General features: G+C 36.5%; 1 protein-coding gene across 1 annotated transcript in view; it reads right to left on the reverse strand.

Moving 5' to 3' along the window:
- tmem8b (transmembrane protein 8B) overlaps positions 1-26,565 on the reverse strand; it is a 156,303-nt gene that overhangs the window by 32,016 nt on the left and 97,722 nt on the right. Inside the window, exons 7-11 of the mRNA XM_030142566.1 lie at positions 25,599-25,695; positions 22,511-22,634; positions 15,754-15,896; positions 12,204-12,382; positions 886-1,032 (exon numbers count right to left, since the gene is read on the reverse strand). Coding sequence (XP_029998426.1) covers positions 886-1,032; positions 12,204-12,382; positions 15,754-15,896; positions 22,511-22,634; positions 25,599-25,695 — 690 coding nt within the window. The remainder of the gene's footprint in view (positions 1-885; positions 1,033-12,203; positions 12,383-15,753; positions 15,897-22,510; positions 22,635-25,598; positions 25,696-26,565) is intronic.

The following is a 26,565-nucleotide window of genomic DNA, read 5'->3' on the forward strand; positions in this document are numbered from 1 at the left end:
GCGACTTACAGGGGAAAACCAATCAAATCACTCATTCAATCAAATTTTATTTATATAGCGCCAGATCACAACAAAAAAGTTATCTCATGACACTTTATATATAGAGTTGGTCAAAACCAGACTCTAAGCCATTTTACAGAAACCCAACAGAACTGGTGCTGAACAAATTTGCTTTGCCAAGGGTAACTTCATAAAGTATATGAAGCTCCCCTTGATATTCTTCTGTCTTTATTATGAGTTTTGATGAACCATATTTCGATGAGGACCTGACATGGGGGGGTGGGGTGGCGAAGACCCTCACAAGAAAATATCAACAATACAAACAGTACCAACCATGGTGATAATTATAATGGTAACAATAACTACAACTGGAACTTATGTCTTATGTTAAAGTGTTTTGTTTTGGGTTTTTTTTTTTCTGTTTTGACATTCATATTCAAAATAAATACATCAATCAATCAATCAATCAAAATCTGGGTGCTGAATATGTCTAATACAGCTGACAATCTGTAGCAATAAAGTGCTTTTTTTTTGTTGATACTTTTACCCTTGTACGCTTTTGTAAGTTACTATCTCTCACACTCTGTTTAGTTCACCATGGGTCACAAAAAAATAACCCTGCAAGGAAAACATTTAACTCATCCATTATTTTCTAAAAGGGGCTCATTTTCAACCTGTATTTGCATAAACAAACCTGATTATGGTAATAGTGCTGTGACAATTATTATCCTGCAAACTTGTTGAACTAAGTACGTACAATACACCACCACAGTGTCAGTGTCTGCTTAAAATATAAAATACAGAAAAATATAACCAGTATTAGGGGAAAAAAAAACAAAACAAAACAATAATTTCACTTTGGATTCACGATTATTTGGTGCTTACCTGTTTGATGATGGACTTGAGCCTGGCCATGGCAATGACAGTGACCCACACCGACATGAGTGACCCCAGGAAGTCACAGAACTGCAGGACATCGTACTCCATGATGCAAAAGACCACGATGCCCGGCTGGTCGCATGCATGGTAGAACTGCCAGGATAAAGGATGTAGAACTTAGTGATTCTGCATAGCTTCATTTAAAATATGTATGCGTAAAGTAAAGCTAAAACTAACTTTCAACAATAAAAATAAATGCACGCTCTGCTAATAAATGGCTGTTTGTTGAGTTTTCTATTACACAACTGCAGCCAAGCAATTGTAGCTGAGCAGCAGAATCTAGTCCATCCATTATCCTGCTCGGATGCTGGGATGACTTTTTTTTATGAATAAATTATAGGTCTGTCTGGTTTGGTGGATCATCTGTTTTAGTCTGTATGTTGCCATTTCAGTCACAGCTTCCTGTTTACTTTCCCAAGACAGCAGGTTTGGTGTTGGCTCATATTTAAATATTTGCTTAAATTTATTCAAAAGGTGTTGAATGAGTCATTATTTCAGTGTCTGGAAAACACACTTTAGCTGCGTTCAGACTGCAAGAAAATGTGGCCCAAATCCATTTTTTTTTGCCCATATGTGACCTGTATGCAGTGTTGGGAATAACGGCGTTAAAAATAATGGCGCTACTAACACCGTTATTGTTTTCCAGTAACGGCTAATCTAATTCATTACTATTTCAAACGTTACAACGCCGTTACCGTTACCGGCAGTGAAATGTGGTGCGTTACAATGCACTGATTTCTAACAGCTGTTATCCGTCCTGACTCGCTCAGCCAGGCACGAGAGATGTGATGTTCGCGGACGAGTTGAGTCTTTATTTTTATACTTAATTTTTAACAGGTTTTAAATTTTTTTAACAAACAGATAATAAAACAAAAAGTAAAGACATACAAAACAAGAGACGTCAACAAGCACAGACAGGGTAGTATCAAAAATTAAAGTACAACGATAAATATGTGGGTCAGTGAGTCATAATGTTATCCCATCACAATACGAAGGTTGAGTTAGTTTGGGTATTGTCCTGTTTCAGTCCAAGTCAGATGATTCAGATATATTCTCATATTACATCCGATTGTGTCCCGTAAACCCGCTGACATAATTACATCCATCATTTTCATAAATATTTGTGCACATTTTCCTGAAATGCATATTTACACATGTTGATAGTAAAACACACAGATGTTGACATATATGTGTATTTCTCATGAGAAAAAACAAGGTGCTGTCCTATTGGGGCGTCACATCTTCTTGGATAGATGTCCATTTTAGCCAGTAATTAGTATATTTGTCCAAATTGTGGTTCAAGGAGAAAGTTAGTTTTTCCATACTGTATATTTCTTTAATAATTCCAATCCATTCCTTCTTTGTTGGGGGTTCGTCACTCAGCCATTTCCTTGTTATAGCTTTTTTACAGGCTGCCATCATTATATTAATCAGGTATTTGTCTCTAGAGTTGACTGTGGGTGGTGGATTTCCAAGATAAACTGTGCAGAAATCATGTTTGAACGGCTCTTTTAAGTGAACGATAAGAACTGATTCATTGCGAGCTGTTCGTTTATGTGCCATTCTTCTATTCAAATTGCCCACACTGCCTTCATGCTTCACCTGTGTGCCCCGTGAATCTGAGTTGTCCATGCTGCCTTCACCTGAACCACTGATGACATGTTCGAGTTTGAGTTGTCCCAGCACACCCCATGCACTTGAACGCAGCTACATGCGCAGCTAATTTAGGGGAGGAGTTATCAGTGAGTCCGACTGACTGGACTGGAGGCATTTACCGCTGGATCAGGGAGGAGCAACTGAAAAAAGTGGAGATGTGGGATTAACTGGAGGAGCATCTTCTTCCTATAAATGCAGATATGCTTTCATGTGGTGGAAAAGTCGGGCCCATGTGGACCCCAGCCTCACCACAGTTATCGTATTCAGTACCTGTCTGCTGTTCTACTCTATGCAATGGGCCATGAAACACGCTGAAAAATCTGTTTCCTTTTACATATTTGAAGGTTTTCACAAAAGTAACACAATACTTTCCCTGGTAACTAATTACATTTATGAAGGAGTAATTCTGTTACTAATTCAATTACTTTTTGGGAAAAGTCATTAGTAACGACAACTAATTACTTTTTTTCAAGTAATTTATCCAACACTGCCTGTATCTGATCTATTAACCCTCCGGTATCCGGGTGTGCCTTTTAGGCACACTTTGCACTTCGTTTTAAAAAACTTCATATTATTTTTCACAATTTAAATAAGGTTAGAATTCAAAAGTTGTTCATTTTTGAATGATCTTTAAAATTCTGGCCACCAACTAAAATTTGCACATTGTAAATAAAAGAAAATTACAAGACTAGCATCTGTCGCCCAAGTGTGCCTAAAACGCACTATTTCTTCCATTTGACATGTATGGTTAGGGCTGACCTTGATTTACAAAAATAAAATCAAATTAGAGCAGAAAAATAAATCAATATATAATATTTAATAGTTTGATTTATAGGTGTGCATTTTACCTACACTTCGTGACAGATGCTAGTATTTTTGAACATTTGACCTAGCGCTAAAAATAATAATAATGCAAATTAACCAGTGTTGGAGTTAATCATTGACATATGCCAGGATGAAAAAATCAAATAATATGTAATCCACTTTTTATGTAGTATATTGAATTTTTTTTTTTTTTTCATCCAAAAAAAATGGTTTGTTTACATTACAAACACAGCATTTAAAGGGTTAAAAAATGTGACAATTATTGAGTATTTGGTATTTTTATTTATGACTCAAGTTGATGAAATAGAAAAAAGGATAAAAGAATTAAAAACAAACTGTATGAAAACTTTTTTGACATTATTCCACAAGTGTGCCAAAAAGGCACACTTGGTGCTAACTTTCTCTCCGCCTCTTTGTGTGTGGGTTATCAGTTGAACATTTCCATAACATTAGTAAGGGCCTTGCTGGACGGGATACCGGAGGGTTAAAGACAGTCTGAACAGCCCATATCTGACCCAGACCACTTTCATATGTGGTCCTAAATCCAATACATGTCTGATATTTGCAATGCAAGTTCAATAAAAACTGACCAAAAACTGTTTTTATCACTTGAGAAATATCCCTAAAGCAGGGAGGATATTGTCAAAATCAGACCTTGAAATGATCATTCACACTTTCGTCTCGTATTGATTATTGCAATTCTGTGTTCACTTGTTTCAATAAGATGACGCAACAGACTTCAGATGGTACAGAATTCTGCCACTAGACTTTTGACAGATACACCCAAAGCAGCCCACATTATCCCCATTTTGTCAGCTCTTCATTGGCTTCCAGTCAAATTTTGTATTGATTTTAATGTTTTAGTCTTGACTTTCTGGGTGTTGCCCAGTATATTACTGACTTGTTGTGCCCTTCCTCCTCAGGGCGCATCCTTAGGTCTAGGGCAGGGGTCTGCAACCTATGGCTCCTGGGCCAAATGTGGCTCTTCAGCGTCTCTTTATGGCTCCTCTTGTCAAAAAAACATTGGAGCATTTTGAAATGAACTGACTGAACCATTACTTTCTAACATTGTTATAGGCCTAAATCAATTCTAACATTGTCCATCTGCAAAAATGTGCAGGCTATACACAGAAAAAAATAATTTTTTGACACCATAGAAACCAAAATGTATGTTACACTACATTATTTTCTTGCCAAATCTAATACAAGATACTCAGTTTTGCATTTGTTAGTAGTTCGGCTGTTTAAAAGTCAGTCCATATACATGAAAGTTGAGCTTTTTATCAATTACACAATGTCATTTTGTTTGGAAATAGTGTAGATCATTAAAAAAAATTGTACAAATCTTGAGTGTTTTTTATTGTAGTTGTATAATTGTATAAATGCACCAAACATTGAATTATTGTAGTGGAAATGCAAAGTTAAATAGTTAAATAACAAACTAATCACAAATAGGCAACAGCCCCCTCATGGTAAAATGTAAATGAGTATCAATATTTTTTATGGCTCCGGTCACATTTTTTCCTTCTTTTTTGAGTCGAAAATGGCTCTTTAGATTGTAAAGCTTGCAGATCCCTGGTCTAGGGTGACCAGGTGTCCCACTTTATGCGGGACTGCACAGCATTAGGACCATTTTTTCCACGTCCCGCAAACTGAGACGGTGTCCTGCATTTCATTGGCTCTGGCTCTTTAAAGTGCAGGGCAGTCGTCTTTCTCCAAACATGACTTTCATTTCATAGCAGTGACAGTGCTATCACTATTGGCTGTGTCTGCTGTCAATCAACCAACATACATGTGGGGCCAGGAGTTCATCAACCTGTCACTGGCGTCCTCGCGGTTGGCTCTTTCATGTACGGTCATTATGTTCCAGATCTCATCTACGCATGTGCATTGTAATCTGTCAGAATCTGTCTCATCTATGCATGTGCAAAAAACGAACAGGCAGGAATATATTCATGCGAACAGTAGCGATAAGTGCACATTTATTGTATTCTTTCATATTATAACTTTAAATAACTGAAATATTTTGAAGCAAACAACCATACAGCCTATTATATAAGCATTCAGCGCAAGTTGGGGATGGGGCAGTTGTCAGTCAGGGGATTGTGAAAGCACGGGATTTGTGAAACAGGTCATTTAGCATTGATTTACAAATATTCCAGAACATCTAATATATACTGAACAATAAAAGAAACGCAAGTATGTTTCGGTATTGGTTTATATGGGAGTTTTATTATGAATATTGGTTTCATATGAGATATTTATATCCAGCTGTGAAATTGACAGTGGGTCTCTCTTGTTGTCCTTGTAGCACTGAGTTGACGGTCATGGAGATGGGCCAAGCGAATATGGCGATCCTGATTACGGGTGGTCACACGTGGTCTTGCGGATCTTGGTCTGTCCCGAGTGGTCCCTGTGTCACGGAATCGTGTCCTCAGCCTACTGATGGTGGACTCGTGCACTTGCAGACGTCTGGCAACGTTGCGAGCCGTTAAACCAGCATCAAGCATACCAACGGCGCGTTCTCTCAGATTATCGTTAAGGCGAGGCATCGTGGTAATGCAGTAACTTTTGAATCTTACCATTTCTTTTTATAGCTCCCGGATAAACAAAGGGAATTGCCACTCCCATTTGTTGCTCCCACTACCATATCACTCAAAACGTACCGCACCTCCGATACTTTGTACACGTGCTCAACACCACTCGTGGTCGTGTTTGCCTGCAAACACACGCTCCAATGGTTACAACTCACTTATTGTAATGTGTATCTCAGTTGACAACTCAACAGGACAGCTGAACTCTTGCCTAAATTAATGACCAAAACTTGCGTTTCTTTTGTTGTTCAGTATACATGGCTTCCTTTAATAGAAGAACTATGTTTGTAATAAATAAATTTAAAGTTTCGTTTAGCCTAGTGGCTGAAAAAATACACAATATATTTGCAGATGGATTGTTGGCAAAAACTTGATTACTAAGCAAAGACTGTATTAACCCTTTCATGCATAGTGGTCACTACAGTGGACAGTTACTCTACAGCTTTACTCTTGTATATTCATGGGTTTTGTTGTTTTAGTTCCATATCAACAAACACAGTGGACACTTATGCATCATCTCATAAACTGCAATTCATACCATTATTGTAACTTTGCTGTTCTTGATTGGTTCTTGAGTGGAAATCAATTGTTAATATTTATTTTTTGCATATTATCTCCATGAAGTGAGTAATAACCAGTATTAGAATATGTTAAAATGTGAGAAAACATCAGATTAGCTGCATTAAACAGGGTTTAATTTCACTGTTTTCATATCACTTTATAATATTGGGTTTTAAATACATGTTTCTTTGCTTCAAGAACAAAATTCATGGTGTAGCTGAGTGGGCATTTTTGTAACTCCATGAAAAACAGGTTGACTTAAAAAAAAAAAAAAAAAAATCCAATCACATTGTTTTTTTTTTTCATGCCTAAAAACACTCAGGAAAAAAATCTTGATTAAGGTTCTCATAATTCATGCATGAAAGGGTTAAAGCAAGCTATTCACTTATCCTTTCTGTAGAATATATGTGATTTCTGGCTTACTCTGAGTATATTTTAATGAACGTAAAGTAAATGACCTGTTTCACAAATCCTGTGCTGCAGAGTTACAGGTACTGATTGAATCGGGAGAGTCCAGGGAATTCCCCTGACTGACAACTGCCCCGCCCCTGACTTGCGCTGAATGCTTATATGACAGGCTGTATGGTTGTTTGCTTCAAAATATTTTAATTATTAAAAGTTATAATCAAGGTTATTATCGTTAACAAAAACTAACGAAATGATGAAAACTAGAATTGTAAAAACATTTTCGTTAACTGAAATAAATAAAAACTATAATTAAAAGAAAAAAACAATAACTAATCTACTTTACTGGAGTAATTATTTTTCAGCCGACTTTTTACTTCTACTCCTTACGTTTTCAATTATCAGTACTTTTTACTCCTTACATTTTAAAAATAGCCTCGTTACTTCCATTTCGTTTCAGCTTGTTTTAATTTCGGCTGATCATTGTTCAAATTTTTAAAAACATCTAGATGAATCGCACCATCTGGATCAAGGTTATTATCATTAACGAAAACTAACAAAATGACGAAAGCTAGAATTGTGAAAACATTTTCGTTAGCGCAAATAAATACAAACCATAATTAAAAGAAAAAAAAATATAACTAACTGAAACTGCATTGTGTGCTTACAAAACTAACCAAAACGTATAAAAATTCTGGATAAAATTCCCTTCGTTTTTGTCTTCGTCAATGTCGGATTGATATGAAATCGATTTATTTCCCTCAAACAATTTTAGCTGTTGGCACCATATGATATTTAACGGTCCGTCACTTCTTGTCACTTGTCACTTGTGATTTATTTGAATTCGACAGAGAATAAGATAAAAGATATAAAGAAACTAAAACTAAACTAAAACTAAGCATTTAGAAAATAACGAAAACTAATAAAAACTAGCAAAACTGCTCTGAAAACTAATTAAAACTAACTGAATTAGAGAAAAAAAAGTCAAAACTAAATAAAACTAAACTATAATGAAAAATCCAAACCTATTATAACCTTGGTTATAATGTGAAAGAATACAATGGATGTGCACTTATCGCTACTGTTCGCATGAATACATTCCTGCCTGTTCGTTTCTTCCGCTTCGTACTAGCTGCCATTCTGATATATTCTGACAGATACGCAGCGCACATGTGTAGATAAGACAGATTCTGACAGACTACAATGCGCATGCATAGATGAGATCTGGAACATAACGACCGTATATGAAAGAGTCAACCGCTGTGGCGTCCTCCTGAGCTCCGCCCACTCATACACAAAAAACAAAGGAAAAAGCCTCAGACACTAGCATGCAAACATTGGTGGAAATCATGGGAACTGTGCAAAAAACAGAAGCTGCAGCTACAGAAAAGACATGAGTGAAAGCGGTGGGGGATGATTCACAGAGGGTACTCTGTGAACTATGTCAAACTTATTTCTTTCTCCATCTCACCTGGAGGCGAGTACGACTTGAAGCGACACACTGTATGTATGTGATGTTTGGTTAGATTTGATCCCTATTCCCTTTTACCTATTTATAAGTTTGGAGTTTGAACTGAGAGACAACAAACAAACCAATATGCTTTTGTTAAGTATGTGGATATTTATTTTTTGACAAAATTCCACAGGATATTTATTTTATCTTATTCTATTTTTTTACTGTGTTAGAATGCAAAATATTTGACTGTTCTGTGTTTGGATGCACAAAGGTTTTTGGTCCGAGTAATTTTAGTTGACTGGAAGTGGAAACAGCTGTTAAAATGTTGTCAGTTCTGCCTTTTTGTTTTATTGCACATAAATTAGTTTACCTTTGAGGGTTGACAACATGTATTCAAATAATAATAAAAAAGCTGATGTTCTAAAAGTATTTAAATACAGTATTTGAAACTTGAGATTTCTTTTTTGAGTTTTTACAAGTCGATTTTTTGTTGTGTTTTTACAAGCAAAAAAAGTTGTTGGAACCTGTGCAAAAAGAGCAAAAAATAAATGCCCAGTGCAGAAATATGCATACTGTGTGCAACCAAAACAAATTGTTGTTATTCATATTTATAAGCTCGACAATAATTGTTTAAAAATCTAGACTTTGTTCCAGCATTATGGTTAAGTGTCCCACATTGTTCCACACTGTAAAAACAATAACTAGTAATTGTTGATTTCATTCAAGTTTTCAAATTAAACTGACTTAGAAATAAACCTTTCCATTTACAAACTACAAAAACTTGTCTGCCCAGCAAATTTCTCTCATTGTTGTCCAAACTAAGATTTTCTAAACAGCACAACAACGATTATTGACTTCTGAGTACATTTTTTGAGTCAAGTTGGGAACCAGTGGGAAACCTCATAGATGACTGACGTGCGCATGCACACATGGTCTGAACAAGTCTGAACTAGACCAGGGGTCACCAAAACCGGTCCTGGAGAGCCACTGTCCTGCATGTTTTAGATGGATCCCTCTTCCAACACACCTGATTCAAATGATAATCCTATCATCCAGCTGTGCAGAAGCCTGATAACAACTGTCAGGTGTCTTGATCTGATAAGGAGCTAATAATTATGATGTAAGATTTTTGTCACATATAATGATTATACAATGACAAATAGGACAATGACTAAGGTGAACAGTGACTGTTAGCAGGGGAAGGTACAGGAAGGTGGGAGAATGGAGAGTTCATATTGGGCCGGGAGTTGTAGCCTGTCTACTGTCTGGTCAGTTGGACTGGGGGGGGGGGGGGGGGGGGGTCATCGCGACAGTCTTACCCATTCCCCTCTGTCATGGTACAGGGTGACCCAAAAAAACGGGAATTTTTGAAGTGCGTATTGGCAGGCATGAGCAAGTGGCAGCACTGCGAGACAGTGACCTTGAGCAAGTAAACACACCCCCATTTTAGTAACCACTGGCGGCTGTGCGAGAATTGTTCGGTAACCGTGTGATCTCAAGATTCGGTAACGTTCCCTGGCCCCCTAGATCGCCAGATTTGTCCGTTTGTGATTTTTTCTTGCGGGGCTATCTCAAGAGTAAAGTGTACACGACTCGACCAAGAACTCTGGATGAGTTAAAACAGAGAATTCAGGATGAAATTCCCAGTATCCCAGCTGAGATGTTGCAGCGGTCAATGAGGAATCTCAACAACAGATTTCAAGAACGCATTCGTACAGGAGGACGCCATCTACAGGAAGTAATTTTAAAAAAATGAAAATTCCATCATTGTTTCTTAAATGACATGGTTTAAGGTTTCAATTACTATGAATAAAATATTTTTCTTCCATCACTGTTGGTTTTATTGAATTGTTAAAAAGTTCCCGTTTTTTTGTGTCACCCTGTACCTACTTAGAACGTCATACAGCAATCAGGCCACACAGGTGTGCCAAAGCGTCTTCCGCCAATGGGGTCAAAGGTCCCAACACCCAGAATACCTGTTCCTGGAGCGACCGTCTTCAAACACCCTGAGTCAGAGTGGCTTTGCTCAGACTACTGTGGAAATCCCAACTCCTCCCAAAGGTTTGGCTTCTCCTAAAGCGGGGCTATTCAAATCCAGTCCTTGAGGGCTGGTATCCTGCATGTTTTAGATGTTTCCCTCTTTCAAGCACACCAGGAAGAGGGACACCTCTAAAACATGCAGGATACCAGCCCTCAAGGACTGGATTTGCTTACTTCTGTCCTAAAGGAAGGCCTACCTCTCATCTGTAATAATGGTATGTTCCTTTGACAAGAGAAAACAAGATTTTTTTGAATGGATAATGTCATGTTGTGAGTTGTTTTAACTTGAAACTTGATGTTTTTATGAAGCAGAAATGTGTTTGTTTAACTAGCTACGTCAAGTGTTTTTGTACTGAAAATATAAAATAAATACTTGTTTTAACTCACAGTTTTAAGTTGTAACAACAAGTGATTAACCCTTTCATGCACAGTGGTCACTCCAGTGGACAGTTCTTCTCCAGCTGTTCTCTTATATATTCATGGGTTTTGTTGTTTTAGTTCCATATCAGCCAACACAGTGGACACTTATGCACCATCCCATAATAATACACTGACATTCAGACCATTACTGTAACTGTACTGTTCTAGATAAACCTGATCTGCACTAACATGTTTGAGTGGAAATCAATCGTTATCTCTTCAGAAAAAAAAAAAAATATTGTTTGCATATTATCTCCATGAAAAGAGTAATAACTAGCATTAGAATATGTTAAAATGTGAGAAAACATCAGATTTTATTTTATTTCATTGTTTTCATATCACTTTCTGATATTGGGTTTTAAACACGTTTCTTTACTTCAAAAATTAAATGCATGGACATTTTTGTAACTCCATGAAAAAAAAAAAAAAAAAAAAAAAAAAACTTGATCACATTGTTTTTTTCATGCCTATGGAGGAATAAAAACACTCAAGAAAAAAATCTTAACTAAGGTTGTCATAATTAATGCATGAAAGGGTTAATAGTTGAATCAACTTTCATAACTTCGAAAAGAAAGTTGGGACAATGAGAACATTGTAGTGAAGTCAACTTTGAGAAAACTCAAAAATCTCTTGCATCACGTTGCCTTGATATTTTATGTTTTCTCAACTTTTTCTTTTTGACAGTGCACACAAACACACTCCTTGTCCCACATGTGGCTCATAAGCCCCTGGTCACCCTACTTAGGTCTTAAGGCCACAGCCTCCTGAACGTCTCAAAGACTTGTTTTAAAACTTGGGTAGACCTGTGCTTTCAGGCTGTAGCCCCCCCCCCAGACTCTGGAATGACCTGCCCCTGTCCCTCCGTGTGGTCAACTCTGTGGACTCTTTTAAAAAGCAGCTCAAGACGTTTTTATTTAGGAAAGCTTTTGGTTGATGGATTTATCCTTTTTTATCTATTCTATGAAATTATTCTTATGTTGTTTTATTGCACCCATTTTATATACAGCACATTGTGATTTTTATCTGTGAAAAGCACTTTATAAATACATTTTTACTTACTTACTAAAAATATGAATTTGAATATTGTTATGATTAACAGAAATATTTCCCATTATTTTTCTACTTATTACAAAGTGTTACCCAAACTAAGTAGCTTGGGTTTAGAATTAAAGCACGCGGCATTGGTATTGTCATCATAACATTTCATTCTGTTAATACAAGTGATTTATTAGATACGTGTACATGCAAATGATATGTGCTACTGCTATACTCCAACATATTTTTTGGTTTGTGTGAAAGTGACTCACGGTGGAGAAGAACATGGTGAAGATGTAGACGGAGGCCTCCAGCAGGTAGTGGCTTCGGATAGCGATGGCGACCGGTGGAACAAACATCAGGTTACTGAGACAGAGCAGAAGAGTGGAGAGGAGCTGGAAACTGTAGGAGTAGGCCTCGGAGTTGTCTGTGCATCCCCAACCGTCCCAGCCTAACACACACACACACACACACACACACACACGAAACAGTTTGTTCAAAAGCTCATCCCTGGAAAAACTCCTGAAATGAACCCATAAAGACCCAAACATCCACCTTTAACCTAAACCATCTACTGAACTAAACTGTTTAATACCTGTTGATCCACTAATCCTATGAATCCATGTCATTAATTGGGGTAAAATACAGTTATTCATCTTTTCATGGTCATCAGATATGACCCATTTGGATGTTCAGAGGCTCCGTAGTTACCATGGAAACACTGTGAACTTCTACAACATTGATTCACCAGTAAAACCCATGGAGTCAGATCAATGACAGTGGATGGACACACTGGGTTTATGTTCAGTTAATGAGATTATTTTGTTAAAAAAAAAAAAAAAAAAAAAATCAATTTTGACTGAAAAAGACACTTTTTCCTCTTTTTTTTTTTGGTTGAGGTTTAATGAACATCTACATAATCAGTAAATTAAATATAGGAAAATACCAGATTTTAACTGAAAAATGCAAAATGCAGAGGATAATAAAATGGTGATAAATCACTTAGGAAAGACAAAAGACATCATTTGGAAGTTGTGACAAAAATAGTTGTTGGTCTTAAAGGGTTAATTAAATATTTTCTGCTGGACAAGATGAATGTCTCATCAGTATTTTCTTGTAAACATACATTTCTCTGTGGAAAACAATCAAAACCATCTTTGTGTTAGTCTGTTTGTAGAGCCTCCCAGCGTGAAGCCCCCTGTATCAACACTCGTTTTGGATCCCTATCAAGTGCTGGACTGGATGAGACAGGGTTGAATTAAATATTGCTGAGCAGAGGGTTTGCAGACGGAGGGTTTGCAGCAAGGTTCTAATAGTTTTGTATTTTTCATTCTAGTTTAGTTTGATTTAGTTTTGACTTTTTTTTCTCTAATTCAGTTACTTTTAATTAGTTTTTAGAGCAGGTTTGCTAGTTTTTATTAGTTTTCGTTATTTTGTAAATGCTTAGTTTTAGTTTAGTTGTAGTTTAGTTGTAGTTTAGTCGTCTCTTTTCTCTTCTTCTCTGTCGTTGTATTCAAATAAATCCCAGACAGGACTCTGCTGCTTTCTCCCTACTTTAGTCTCCATGTTTCCAGGTAGAGTGGGGACCAGAAGACGACTGGAAACCACAACTGAACACAAGTGACGGACCGTTAAGTGTCGTATGGTGCTAGCTAAAATTGCTCGATGAAAATAAATCGATTTTGTATCAATCCGACATTGACAAAGACGAAAACAAAGGGAAATTTATCCATAATTTTTATATGTTTTAGTTAGTTTTATAAACACACAATACAGTTTCAGTCAGTTATCGTTTTTTTTTTCTTTTAATTAGAGTTTTTATTTATTTCAGCTAACGAAAATGTTTTTACAATTCTAGTTTTCGTCATTTCGTTAGTTTTCATTAACAATAATAACCTTGGTTTGTAGATGGAGGGTTTGCAGACGGAAGATTTGCAGATGGAGGGTTTGTAGACGGAGGGTTTGTGGTGTGAGACAGGCCAAGGGCGAGTGCTGAATGCAAAGGAAGCAGTCACACATACGAGGTACGACAATGAGTTGAACTGAAGAGAAACCAGCTCTGATAAAAGGGAAGATCAAAGACAGGATTTAAGAAAGCCTCAGAGGACACGCTTTGTTTGGTTTCCTAAGCTCATCTTTTATTGAAAAGCTGCTCGTAATTAAGACCGTATTTATTGTCTTATCAAAACGGCTTATACCAGAAGATTAATACCAGGCCACTCTATGACTCATTGGACGCTAATCTTTAATCGCTGCATTGTCAGCTGGATGCTTGAAAATGACCTGTGCCTTCTCACCTTGCGCTCTCCATTTTCTTGTCACACTGTATGATGTATTTCACAATAAACTGGAGCATCTTCGCAGCAGCGATGACCTGATTTTCACACAGAAACTTTTATCTTATCTTGTATACAAAAAAGCCTCAGAATATACAGAATCACTGGCACTTATTAATTCATTGCAATGCGTTTTGATAATTATTAAATATTGATTAATGACTACTTATTACAAACACTGATGAGAATCAACCCTATTTACACAAAACAGCTTTCCAAAACAACGTGTTTGGTTATACATCAGCATAATAGCTGATTTTATATTAATACAATTAAAGGTTCAATATGTATGACTTGCACATGCTTATGATGGGCTCTATTTTTTTGTCGGGAATCAGGTTTTTGTTAACATAAGCTAGCTTCAGTGTTATGCTAACAGTAGCTCATGTCGTACACTGTTACAATTGTAGAGGAGCAGAAACGAAAAATGAAAAATGAAAAATGAAAAGTGAGAGAAAATCTATTTACAGGAAGAAATGATCTGAATAATCCATGTACAGGCTATTTTTATGGATGTGGACAACTGGGAAAATGCTTTTAAAAACAGACTTGGTGGACAGCACATAGCAAGAAGGTTCATGGTTTGATTTTCAGGCAGAAATGTGTGCATAAATAAAATTGTTGTAAACTCTTGTTTCAGTCCAATCATGTATAAATTATGTAGTGTATATTTTCTCTGTGCGAATACAACTCATAAAGTTACAAATTTCAGAACTGACAAATAGGGATCGCACTTTTATGGATGCATTTTCTTTACAAATATTACATTCATTACAAATATGAATCTGACATCTGTGAAATTACTGTCAAAATGACATCATGAGGTCACATACGTTATGCATCGAGTGGAAGATATAATCGATGCTACAGTCTGCATCTGTGTGAACCTCATCATACTCTTTGACTTCATGTTAACAATCAAAGTAATATATAAAAGTTTTATTCATGTTATTCTTTCATTCATCCCGTGCAATACAATCATTTTGAGAATAATAATCACATGTAATGTGTATTCATCTGTGAGTATTAATCCCCCTGTGCAGTATAATTATTTTGTAAATATTTAGCCATCCTGTGCAATACATTTTTTATATTCTCAATTTTTATCCTTTTTTATCTTCATATTTGTTTACACAGAAAAAGGAGAAGGTGTTGTACATTCAGTATGATGACAATAAAGGGCATTCTATTCTATTCTATTCTATTCTATTCTAGACATGTAAATTCATATTATGTCATGTCAATGCAATGAAATGTCAAAAGGCAACTTTCAGTGCTAGTATTGAAGTGTAAGTGTACTGAAAAAACTGAATGTAATTATATATTTCTGTGAATATGAATATTGTTGGATATAATGCAAGTATGTGAGTGGACTAAAAGCTATTTTAATGCAGAGCTGCTACGTGTTACAGCTTTAAAAAAAAAAAGGACTTAACATTCCTTTCAGAATGAAAAATATGTGATTGTGATGCGAGGTATATTTTACCTGCTTTGCATTCACATGCAGCGTACAGGTAGTTGTTAGTGCGCAGAAGCTTGCACTGCCCATATGTCCCACAGTCATTGATGCATGGAGTCAGGTATGAGCGCATATACACCTCCGCTGTGACGTTGGTACATGCTTCAAATCTGGAAAAAGGAAGCAGAATATACAGTAAGAAGGAGCAGAGAGCATCAGCGCTACAGGACTGGGCTGTTAAATGTTAAACGTAGGCTCCTTTTTAGCAGCCAGAGCATAAATCTGTAAATATTTAAGATCTGAAAGATGCTCAGCTGACATATACTGCACTGAAGCTTGACCTTCTGTACCACACACAAACACTTGGCCACTTTTATTTCCACTGTGTCCTACTGTCCAAATTTCAAGATAGAAATACTGTTTTCACCCTTAAAGACCCAAACAAACTTTAACCAGAACCACCTACTGATCTAAACTGTTTAATACCTGTTGATCCACTAATCCTATCAATACATGTCAATAATTGGTGTAAAATACAGTTTTTAATCTTTTCATGGTCATCAGATATGACCCATTTGGACGTTCAGAGGCTCTGTAGTTAACATGGAAACACAGTCATCTGCTACAACATTGATTCACCAGTAAAACCCATGGAGTTGGATCAGTGACAGTGGATGGACACACTGGGTTTATGTTCAGTTAATGAGATTATTTTGTTGAAAAAAATCATGGTTTCTTCTTTCTCTTTTTTCAGGCAGTGCAGTGGATAGCACTGTCGCCTCACAGCAAGAAGGTCCTGGGTTCGATTCCAAGCAGGGCCCTTTCTGTGTTCTCCTTGTGTTTGCGTGGGTTCTCTCTGGCCCCTCCCACCATCCAAACACATGCACTGATAGGTTAATTGGTGTGTGAATGTGTCAGTGATTGGTTGTTCGTCTCTATATGTTGACCCTGTGATGAACTGGAGACACGTTCAGGGTGAGCCACGCCTTCACCCATAGGCAGCTGGGATAGGCTCCGCCCCTGCGACCCCATCGAGGATAAAGCGATTTTTTTTTATCTAATAACGTTTGAATTTACACTGAGCTTTAATGAACATCTATATAATCAGTGAATTAAATATAGGAAAATACCAGATTTTCACTGAAAAATGCAAAATGCAGAGAATATTATTAGAATAAATGGTGATAAATCACTTGGGAAAGACAAAAAAAATTATAAGTTGTGACAAAAATAGTTGTTGGTCTTTAAAGGTGCTGGAGACTTTCATGACCAATTTTTCATCAGATCTGTAAAACCTCAGTCATAGCCTCAGTATCACGAATCTGTAAGTCTTTCTGTGATTACTCACCTGAATCTCTTGCATTACGGTGAACAACTTTGAAGTGCCATCCACCAGAAACAGTCCATGTGTTTACAAACAAGCCGGGAGGTCACTCGGGCATCTTCGGAATTTTGTCGCAATGTGTATTGTGGGAAGCGAAGGCTCATGCAGCCACCTGACAGCGGCAGGTGGAACAGACACAATTGGAAATGACAGGAACTCCCTTCCTTCTATGCATATTCCTCCAGCCATTTCCACATGTTTGTTTCATCCATATAATACCGTATGGTCGCGCTGCCGCTGCTGCTGTCAGGTGGCTGCGCGAACCTCTGTTTCCCATAATGCACGTCGCAACAAAATTCCGAAGATGCCCGAGTGACGTCCACACAGCAAAAATTGGAGAGTTGAAATTTCAGGGTTGAACATTTGAGAGTCAATTTTCACTCTCAAAGTGTAGTTTTAACTCACTGTGAGTTAAATGTCCCTCAGAGTTTGGATTAATGGTAAGAGTTAGTCTAGCCTGTGGGAATTAACTCAGGAGAAGTGTTGTTTTGCGTCTCTCCAGTGTTAATTTGCCTGGCCCCTGCATTTCAAACCAGGTGAACCTGTACAATTTCTATCAGACTGTCACTGTCAGAGAGAAAAAAGAGGAAAAATACATTTTCTAAAAAAAAATGCATCAGCTTCCTTTGAATCATCCTGTTCACACTGAATTTTAAGTCATTTTTAATGGATTAATTTTTTTATGATTAAAATTAACACTAATTTCAGAGTGAAAATTAAGTAGAATGAGTGTTATTTTTGTTACTTTCATGGTGTTAATTTAACTCTGTTTGAGTTAAAGGAGAAACTCTGACAGTGTAAATAATAAATCCATATGGGTTCATTTAACCCAGGTGAGATTATGAAGGGCGGCTGTGGCTCAGTTGGTAGAGCGAGTCGTCCAATGACCAAAGGATCGGCAGTTTGAATCCTGGGTCCAACTATCCACATGTCGAAGTCGCCTGCTGGTGTGTGTGTGTGTGTGTGTGTGTGTGTGTGTGTGTGTGTGTGTGTGTGTGTGTGTGTGTGTGTGTGTGTGTGTGTGTGTGTGTAACTGTAAAGTGCTTTGGGCACCATGAAGGTGTAGAAAATGTGCTATATAAGTTCAGTCCATTTACAATTTTTTTAACTCTTGTGAGTGTTGGCAGTTAAATCAGTCAGTGTTAAGTTAACTCAGGTTTCTGAGTTAAAAAAGCAACTCTGGCATAGTGTTAAATAATTAACTCCAGTGAAAATGTTAATTTAACTCTGTAAAGTGTGGACCTATATAAACTCTGAAAAAGAGTTAAAATCAACTCTGTGGGAGTTGATTCAACTCTCCAGTTTTTGCTGTGCAGGGTTGGTTTGTAAACACACGGTTTGTTTATGGTGGATGGCACTTCGAAATTGTTCACCATAATGCAAGAGATTCAGGTGAGTAATGACAGAAAGACTTACAGATTCGTGATACTGAGGATATGACTGAGGTTTGACAGATTTGATGAAAAATTGCTCACAAACGTCTCCAGCATCTTTAAGGGTTAATTAAATGTTTTCTGCTGGACAAGATAAAGTCTCATCAGTATTTTCTTGTAAACATACATTTCTCTGTGAAAACAATCAAAACCATCTTTGTGTTAGTGTGTTTGTAGAGCCTCCTGGTGTGAAGTCCCCCTGCATCGACACTTGTTTTGGATCCCCGTGAAGAGGTGGACTGGATGAGACAGTGTTGAATTAAATATTGTGAGCAGAGGGTTTGCAGACGGAGGGTTTGCATCGTGTGTGTGTGTGCGCGTGTGTGCGTGTGTGTGCGTGTGTGTGCGTGTGTGTACATTTGTAGAGCCTCCTAGAAAATATGGGATAATACCTGATTTTCACTTGGGAAAGACAAAAAAATGATTTGGAAGTTATGAGAAAAATAGTTGTGGGTTTTTAAGGGTTAAGTATCTGCGGTGTGATCATGCAATCTCCAACTCTATAATGCAATTATGAAACTCATTTATCACAAATTATGCCTGTGTTTTACAGAACAACAAGGAGCTTTACTCTGATAGTTTAACCTTCATTATCTTCATTATCATTAGGTGGGAAACGCTGTCTGTCTCCTGATGATTATGCCTGATATTTCCAGTCTAACACTGCACTTTAGCTTTAGTATGCAGCTACTCTCACCCACAAACTGCAAAGTAAACAACTGACCTACATATAATCTGTTTATCTCTGACAGTATATGGGATAAAAGAACAAACATGTATGTTTGGTGTTTGCGGTTTCTAATTGCTGGGTCTGACCATCCATCACAGAGAATGAAACTGCAGGCGGTAACAAATGTGTGTCTGCGCCTCTGCCTCTTAATTGACACAGATGCTCATTTTTTTATTTTTAAGTTACATTCATCAACTTAATTGTAGCTTTAAAGAGTACCTGTCATTCCCAATACCTCCCTTTTCTCACTAAACAGACCTGATTAATTTAGCATGTGTGAATGTGTGGGACTCCCACAGATAGGAATGTGAATGTTTCCCATAATTCCATACCTCAGCAGTGCTCTCATGTGAGGATGAGCTCGTGTCTCACACCATCTGTTATTATCTGTTATTCAGATTCAATTGAAACTCCCCAGCGTCAGAGACAAAATCTGCTTAATTTCATTCTGTTCACATTTTTGTGCCATTAAGGGTTCGGCTAAACAGCTCAATCGCATGAATAGCTGCTGCCTAAGAACTCAGAAAAAGCATTATGTTGGACAACTTAATGAAAACATTTTCACTACTGCAAAAACCTGCCCTTATTGCATTCATCACTGATTTAATTTGTTTATTATGCTTTGAAGAATAGCAGAGATTTGAATCCCTTTTCCAGTCAACAATGAGGAAAAGGACAAAAACCATGTTGTCTTGTAGTTACAGTGAGATGCCATTACAGGGTCAGGAGGTGGAAAGACTTGGATTTGGATTTGGCTTTTAATATCAGAAATTTCCAGCTGTACAGTTATTTAATATTGGTGCAAAGAAACAAGTCCCTATCCAGTAAGACTCGAAGACCAACGTTAAATTTAAATGTAAGAATTCATGAGAAAGAGATAAAAGATTCTGTGAAAAAAATCACAGAAAAAAAAAAAAACATCTATGTTGAAACAGAAAATACACTGAACGGAGGAAAAAAAAAGTACATATTGTGGTCTAAATCCTAGGTTTTTACAGAGGTTTCTGTTTGAATTTCCATTCCAAAAGCTACAACAGGGAAATGAGTGAACAGCTGAGACTGTAACACTGCATACTGTGTCATATGCTGGTGTGCACCAGGGCCACATTCATGAAGCCCATTCCAGATTAATCTGGTGGGCGACAGATGGGAGAGGACGCAGCTCAATGAAGACTGTCTTCATTAGACCAATGAATTATTAATTTTGGTAAACACTCTCATGCTTGTATAAAAATGAGTGTTTTAAGAAATATTGAATGTCCTGTTTTACATTTGTTCTGCTGTAATTGAAAGCTGCAGGATTTTGGGATGAAGCCAAAGAAAGGATTTTACAGTATGAGGACTGGTTATACAACTGGGCTCAATTAATTTCTGCTTGCAGGTAAAGTTTTGGATGTTTCTGGATGTTAAATTCTCCAAATTACACAGTCTTCATGACTATTTAACCTTTGAATATCCACTCTTCCTCATGTGAACTGTAAGCCAAGCCAAAGGCCAGGCCGATAACAGAGGACATGTAAGGTCCAACAGCATGCACTGGACGGCGTTGGAAAGGGAACATTATCCTGTACTTGTGTTTATAGATTTATGAGGTAACAGTGGTAATAAATGTGATATGATTTTATCATAAGTTTGGATCCCAACTAGCCAGCAGTTAATGAGCAAAACAGATTTTCTAGTATATGTATATGTATATGTATATGTACATGTATATGTGAATGTGTATGTATATGTGTATGTATATGTGCATGTATATGTGTATGTATATGTGCGTGTGCAGGTATATGTGTATGTGTATGTATATGTGCATGTGCATGTATATGTAAATGTGTATGTATATGTGCATGTATATGTGCATGTATATGTGTATGTGCATGTATATGTGTATGTGCGTGTGAATGTACCAGTATATGTGCATGTATATGTGTATGTATACGTGCGTGTGCATGTATATGTATATGTGTATCTATATGTGCATGTATATGTGTATGTATATGTATATGTGCATGTATATGTGTATGTATATGTGCATGTATGTGTGTATGTATATGTGTATGTATATGTGCGTGTGCATGTATATGTGTATGTGCATGTATATGTGTATGCATACATGTGTGTGCATGTGTATGTATATGTATATGTGCATGTATATGTATATGTGTATGTATATGTGAATGTGTATGTATATGTATATGTGTATGTATCTGTGCATGTGTATGTATATGTGTATGTACAGTATATGTGTATGTATATGTGCATGTGTATGTATATGTGTGTGTATATATGTGTATGAACATGTATATGCGTATGTAAATGTGCATGTATATGTGTATGTATATGTGTGTGTGTGTAAATGTGTGTGTATAATATGTATGTATATGTGTATATGTGTATGTATGAGTATATATATGTGTGTATAATGTGTATGTATATGTGAATGTATATATATGTGCATGTACATGAATGTGCATGTATATGTATATGTGTATGTATATGTGTGTGTGTGTGTATATATGTGTGTGTATAATGTGTATGTGTATGTATATGTGTGTATATATATATATATATATATATATATATATATATATATATATATATATGTGTGTGTGTGTGTATAATGTGTATATATGTGTGTGTATATGGGTATGTATATGTGTGTATAATGTGTATGTATATATGTGTGTATAACGTGTATGTATATATGTGTGTATAATGTGTATGTATATATGTGTGTATAATGTGTATGTATATATATATATATATATATATATATATATATATATATATATATATATATATATATATATATGTGTATGTCTATGATGTTTTGTGTGCAGTATTAGTCTGCAGTGTTTATCAGTCTTCATGTCTGTCTCTCTAATCTCAGATCCCTCAGACATGCCTTCCACATGCCTCTTCTTTTCAGTATCAAATATCACTGTGGTCCATTTTTCTCCTTTCGTGTCTGTTATTGTTTAATTTGTGCTCGTTAGCAGCAGTCACTGACCCGGCCTCGGTAAACAGACCTACTGATGGTCCTGCTAATTATGGATAAAGGGGATCAGAGAACTTTGTAACTCACCAAAAAATCTGAGCCACAGAGCTGAAGATGACACCTAACATCTTCTGTTTAGGAAAACAGCTCTTTATTTCAACAACTGGACACAAAAACTAGGAACTTCTGAAGCAAATAGATGTCTGTTGTCAGATTGTACAGCGTACGTAGAATGAACTCACCCGTGTTCGTTGGCGCAGAGGGAGCGCAGACTGAGGTACCATGTGCCTGTCTGAGGGTACGGAATCCTCAGTTTGGTGATATTGGAGGAAGCATTGACAGAGAGGAAGAAACCGGCCACAGACTCTGCAACGACGCAAAACAAAGACATGTTAAAGCAGGGGTTTGTTTCTCTAATGACCCACTGCCAGAGGTGAAAAAACTATTCCCATTCATTCCTCAGGCACAAGTATAGATACTAGGGTTTAAACAGACTTGTACTCAACTCAAGCTGTTTACTCCAGTAAGAGTGTAAAAGTACTGGTTTCAAAACTACTTAAAGCAGGGGTGTCAAAGTCATTTTAGTTCAGGGGCCACACACAGCCTAATATGATATAAAGTGGGCCGGACCAGTAAAATTATATATATATAAATATATAAATATATATATATATATATATATATATATATATATATATATATATATATATATATGTATGTATATATATATATATATATATATATATATATATATATATATATATATATATATATATATGTATGTATATAATGGGATGAGAACATTTGAGTGAAAAAAGTAAAATTCCGTAATGAAAATGTTTAAATCTACGAACTGCACTTGAACATAACATGAACAAATATGAACAACCTGAAAATCCTTTGGTAAAATAAGTGCAATGTTAACAATATTATGCCTTAGTTTATCATTTATGCACGTGAATCACAACGTACAGATCACAGTTTATCTACAAATGCAAAAAAACATTTAATAACAGGCAGAATATTTTTTCAATTCCATATACGTCTATTAAGACATTTCAGGTTATTCTCATTTTTTGTAAAAGGCTAGTCTGTAAATGTAAACATTTCTGTGAAATGTAACTTTTTTTTTTTACACTAAAACAAAGAGAAAAAGTAGCAGTTTTCATTATATGTGGGTTATTATGATAGTATTTTACTGGTCTGATCCACTTTAGATTGAATTGACCTAAAATGATTCAAACATCTTTGATCGTTAATATTTTCAGTGTGATTTTTGGATTTCAAAAATTCATCTCAGATTGAAGCCTTTGGCGGCCTGGATTTGGCCCCTGTGACCTAAAGTATAAAACTAAATGTGAGGAGGAAAAAATGCCATGAGGACAAAAGCTTAGGAGGTGCCCCAGGGGCCTGTAGTGCACTACCCCACCTCCTAAAACACATGTACCTAAAGGCCATAATGACTATAATGTTATATTAAAACAGTGGTTCCCAACCTTTTTTGGTTCGTGACCCCATTTTAAAAATCACAAATTTCTGGCGACCCCAGACATTCAAAACAGACTTTTTAAAAAAAAAATTTGCTGATTGTTGTTGCACATAAACGATAATTTTAGACACATTTAGTCTATATAATGTATATTATTATGGACGGAGGCGGTAAAGCCAGGTGTAGATTACTGCATAAAGTCAGAATTGGATTTTCCTTGGTCAGGATATGTACAGTCAGTCCAGCTTGGATTTACAAGGCTGACAATTAATACTGAACAAACAAGAACTCAAACTATGAATTATGAAAGAGCTGCAGCATCTGAAACTGACCACAATGAACATTTGACAGATGAACAGAACCACAGTGCTGCAGTTTCAGACTCACAGTTTGTCATGTCTGTTATGTATCGTGATTGTCTCTCTCAACTCACCGTATATTTTTTATTAGTAAATTTTTATTTTCATTTTTTATCAATTACTAGAAATTTCAGGTGACCCCATTTGAATTCCAGGTGACCCCAAGTGGGGTACCGACCCCAAGGTTGAAAAACGCTGTATTAAAATGTTAATGTAGAAACATTTGGGATGCACTAGTCTACCTGTTTCAGCTGCATAAATAAACACTGAAAATGAACACATTTTAGAACAATGCAAATGTATTAAGGAACCGTATATGTGTTCTACTGAGCATTAACATGTGTTTGATGGAGCTGAAGATATGAGGACTAGTTGAATATAAGTATTGGAATGGTGTAAAAAGTCAGGTGTGATGGATCATGTACAAACCAACAGGGTGTCAGAGTGGTATATGTTTATACTTCTACAATGAAATTCACTCTATCCGGATCAAGGTTCGAATAGTTTTGGATTTTTCATTATAGGTTAGTTTTATGTAGTTTTGACTTTTTTTTTTTTCTCTAATTCAGTTAGTTTTAATTCGTTTTAGAGCAGGTTTGCTAGTTTTTATTAGTTTTCATTTTTTTCTAAATTCTTAGTTTTTTGTTTAGTTTTAGTTTCTTTAAATATTTTCTCTTCTTCTCTGTCGTCGTATTCAAATAAATCCCAGACAGGACTCTGCTGCTTTCTCCCAACTTTAGTCTCCATGTTTCCAGGTAGAGTGGGGACCAGAAGACGACTGGAAACCACAAGTGACGGACCGTTAAATATCATATGGTGCCAGCAGCGAAAATTGCTTGAGGGAAATAAATCGATTTTATATCAATCCGACGTTGACAAAGACGAAAACTAAGGGAATTTTATCCATCATTTTTATATGTTTTAGTTAGTTTTGTAAACACACAATACAGTTTCAGTTAGTTCTAATTTTTTTTCGTTTAATTATAGTTTGTATTTATTTACGAAAATGTTTTTACAATTCTAGTTTTCGTCATTTTGTTAGTTTTCGTTAACGATAATAACCTTGATCCGGATGGTGCGATTCATCTGGATATTTTTTAAAATTTGAATAATGATCAGCCAAAATTAAAACAAGCTGAAATGAAATGGGAGTAACCAGGCTATTTTTAAAATGTAAGGAGTAAAAAGTACAGATAATTGAAAAAGTAAGGAGTAGAAGTAAAAAGTCGGCTGAAAAATAATTACTCCAGTAAAGTAGATACCCCAAATTTTTACTTAAGTAAGGTAAGTATTTGTACTTTGTTACTTGGCACTTCTGCCCACTGCACCATAAAACAATGAGCTGTTGGAACCAAAAAAAACAACAAAAACACTCTGACACCTACAGAAAATCCTGTGTTACTTTTGTATTTTACTGGTCATGTCATTTATATTTGGCGGTTGGAAATGGCAGCTATTTTGTCAACAGAAAGTGTGTCGTACCTGATTCACATTTCAGTGATGAGTTTCCCCTCAGGAACAGAGGCATCCCGTGGTTCAGGCAGCCCAGCACCGTCACATTCATTCCTTTCAGCGTCGACTGCAACAGAAACACCATCGAAAGGCGCCCAGATGTCATTCATCCATCCTCCATCAACCATCTGCCTGTGTCATGCTGCTGAGCTAACACTGCTCATCATTACCTCAGGCCTCATTTCCTCTCAGCTGTGAGATGGTAAACTTTAAAACTAACAAATCAACTGAAACTGCTTCTCCCTGTCTGCCTGAGGACAGTCAGTGAAGACGTTGTCACTTTATCTCCTTAAGGAACCATTATAAATTAACATTTTCATGCCTCAGAAAGAATCTGGGAGAATTATTCAAGCTTTAGGAGCCACGTTGGCTTCAACAAACGGGCTCATTCTGAAGAGAGATGAAAGGCAGAGCACTGTAATCCAATCTACTATCAGTACCAGAACATCAGAGTAATCAACAGAACACAATAAGGCTTTGGTTTGAGTTGAGAAGCATCACATGGAGCTCAGGAGTACGACATGATGCTCTATATTTTTCAGAAATATTTGTGTTATTATATTATATGTTTTATTCAAGTCATTTGGCAGAAAAGAATAAGACTGTTGTACATTTATTCACATAATCCAAGTCACAACCTCCAGAACTGAAACATGAGGCCAACGTGAGACAAACTGACAAACTGTACAGACCTCAACATGTGCATATGGATCTGGTTCTAGAGGTGAGTCCTGGTAGACCCCCATGTTAACCCTTTCATGCATACTGGTCACTACAGTGGACAGCTATCCTACATCTGTTCTCTTGTATATTCATAGGTTTTGTTGTTTTAGTTCAATATGAGCCAACACAGTGGACGCTTATGCACCATCCCATACACTGACATTCAGACCATTACTATAACTTTGCTTTACTTGATAAACCTGATCTGCAGTGA

The sequence above is a fragment of the Sphaeramia orbicularis genome, chromosome 9 (genome assembly GCF_902148855.1).
Source record: "Sphaeramia orbicularis chromosome 9, fSphaOr1.1, whole genome shotgun sequence".
Classification (NCBI taxonomy): domain Eukaryota; kingdom Metazoa; phylum Chordata; class Actinopteri; order Kurtiformes; family Apogonidae; genus Sphaeramia; species Sphaeramia orbicularis.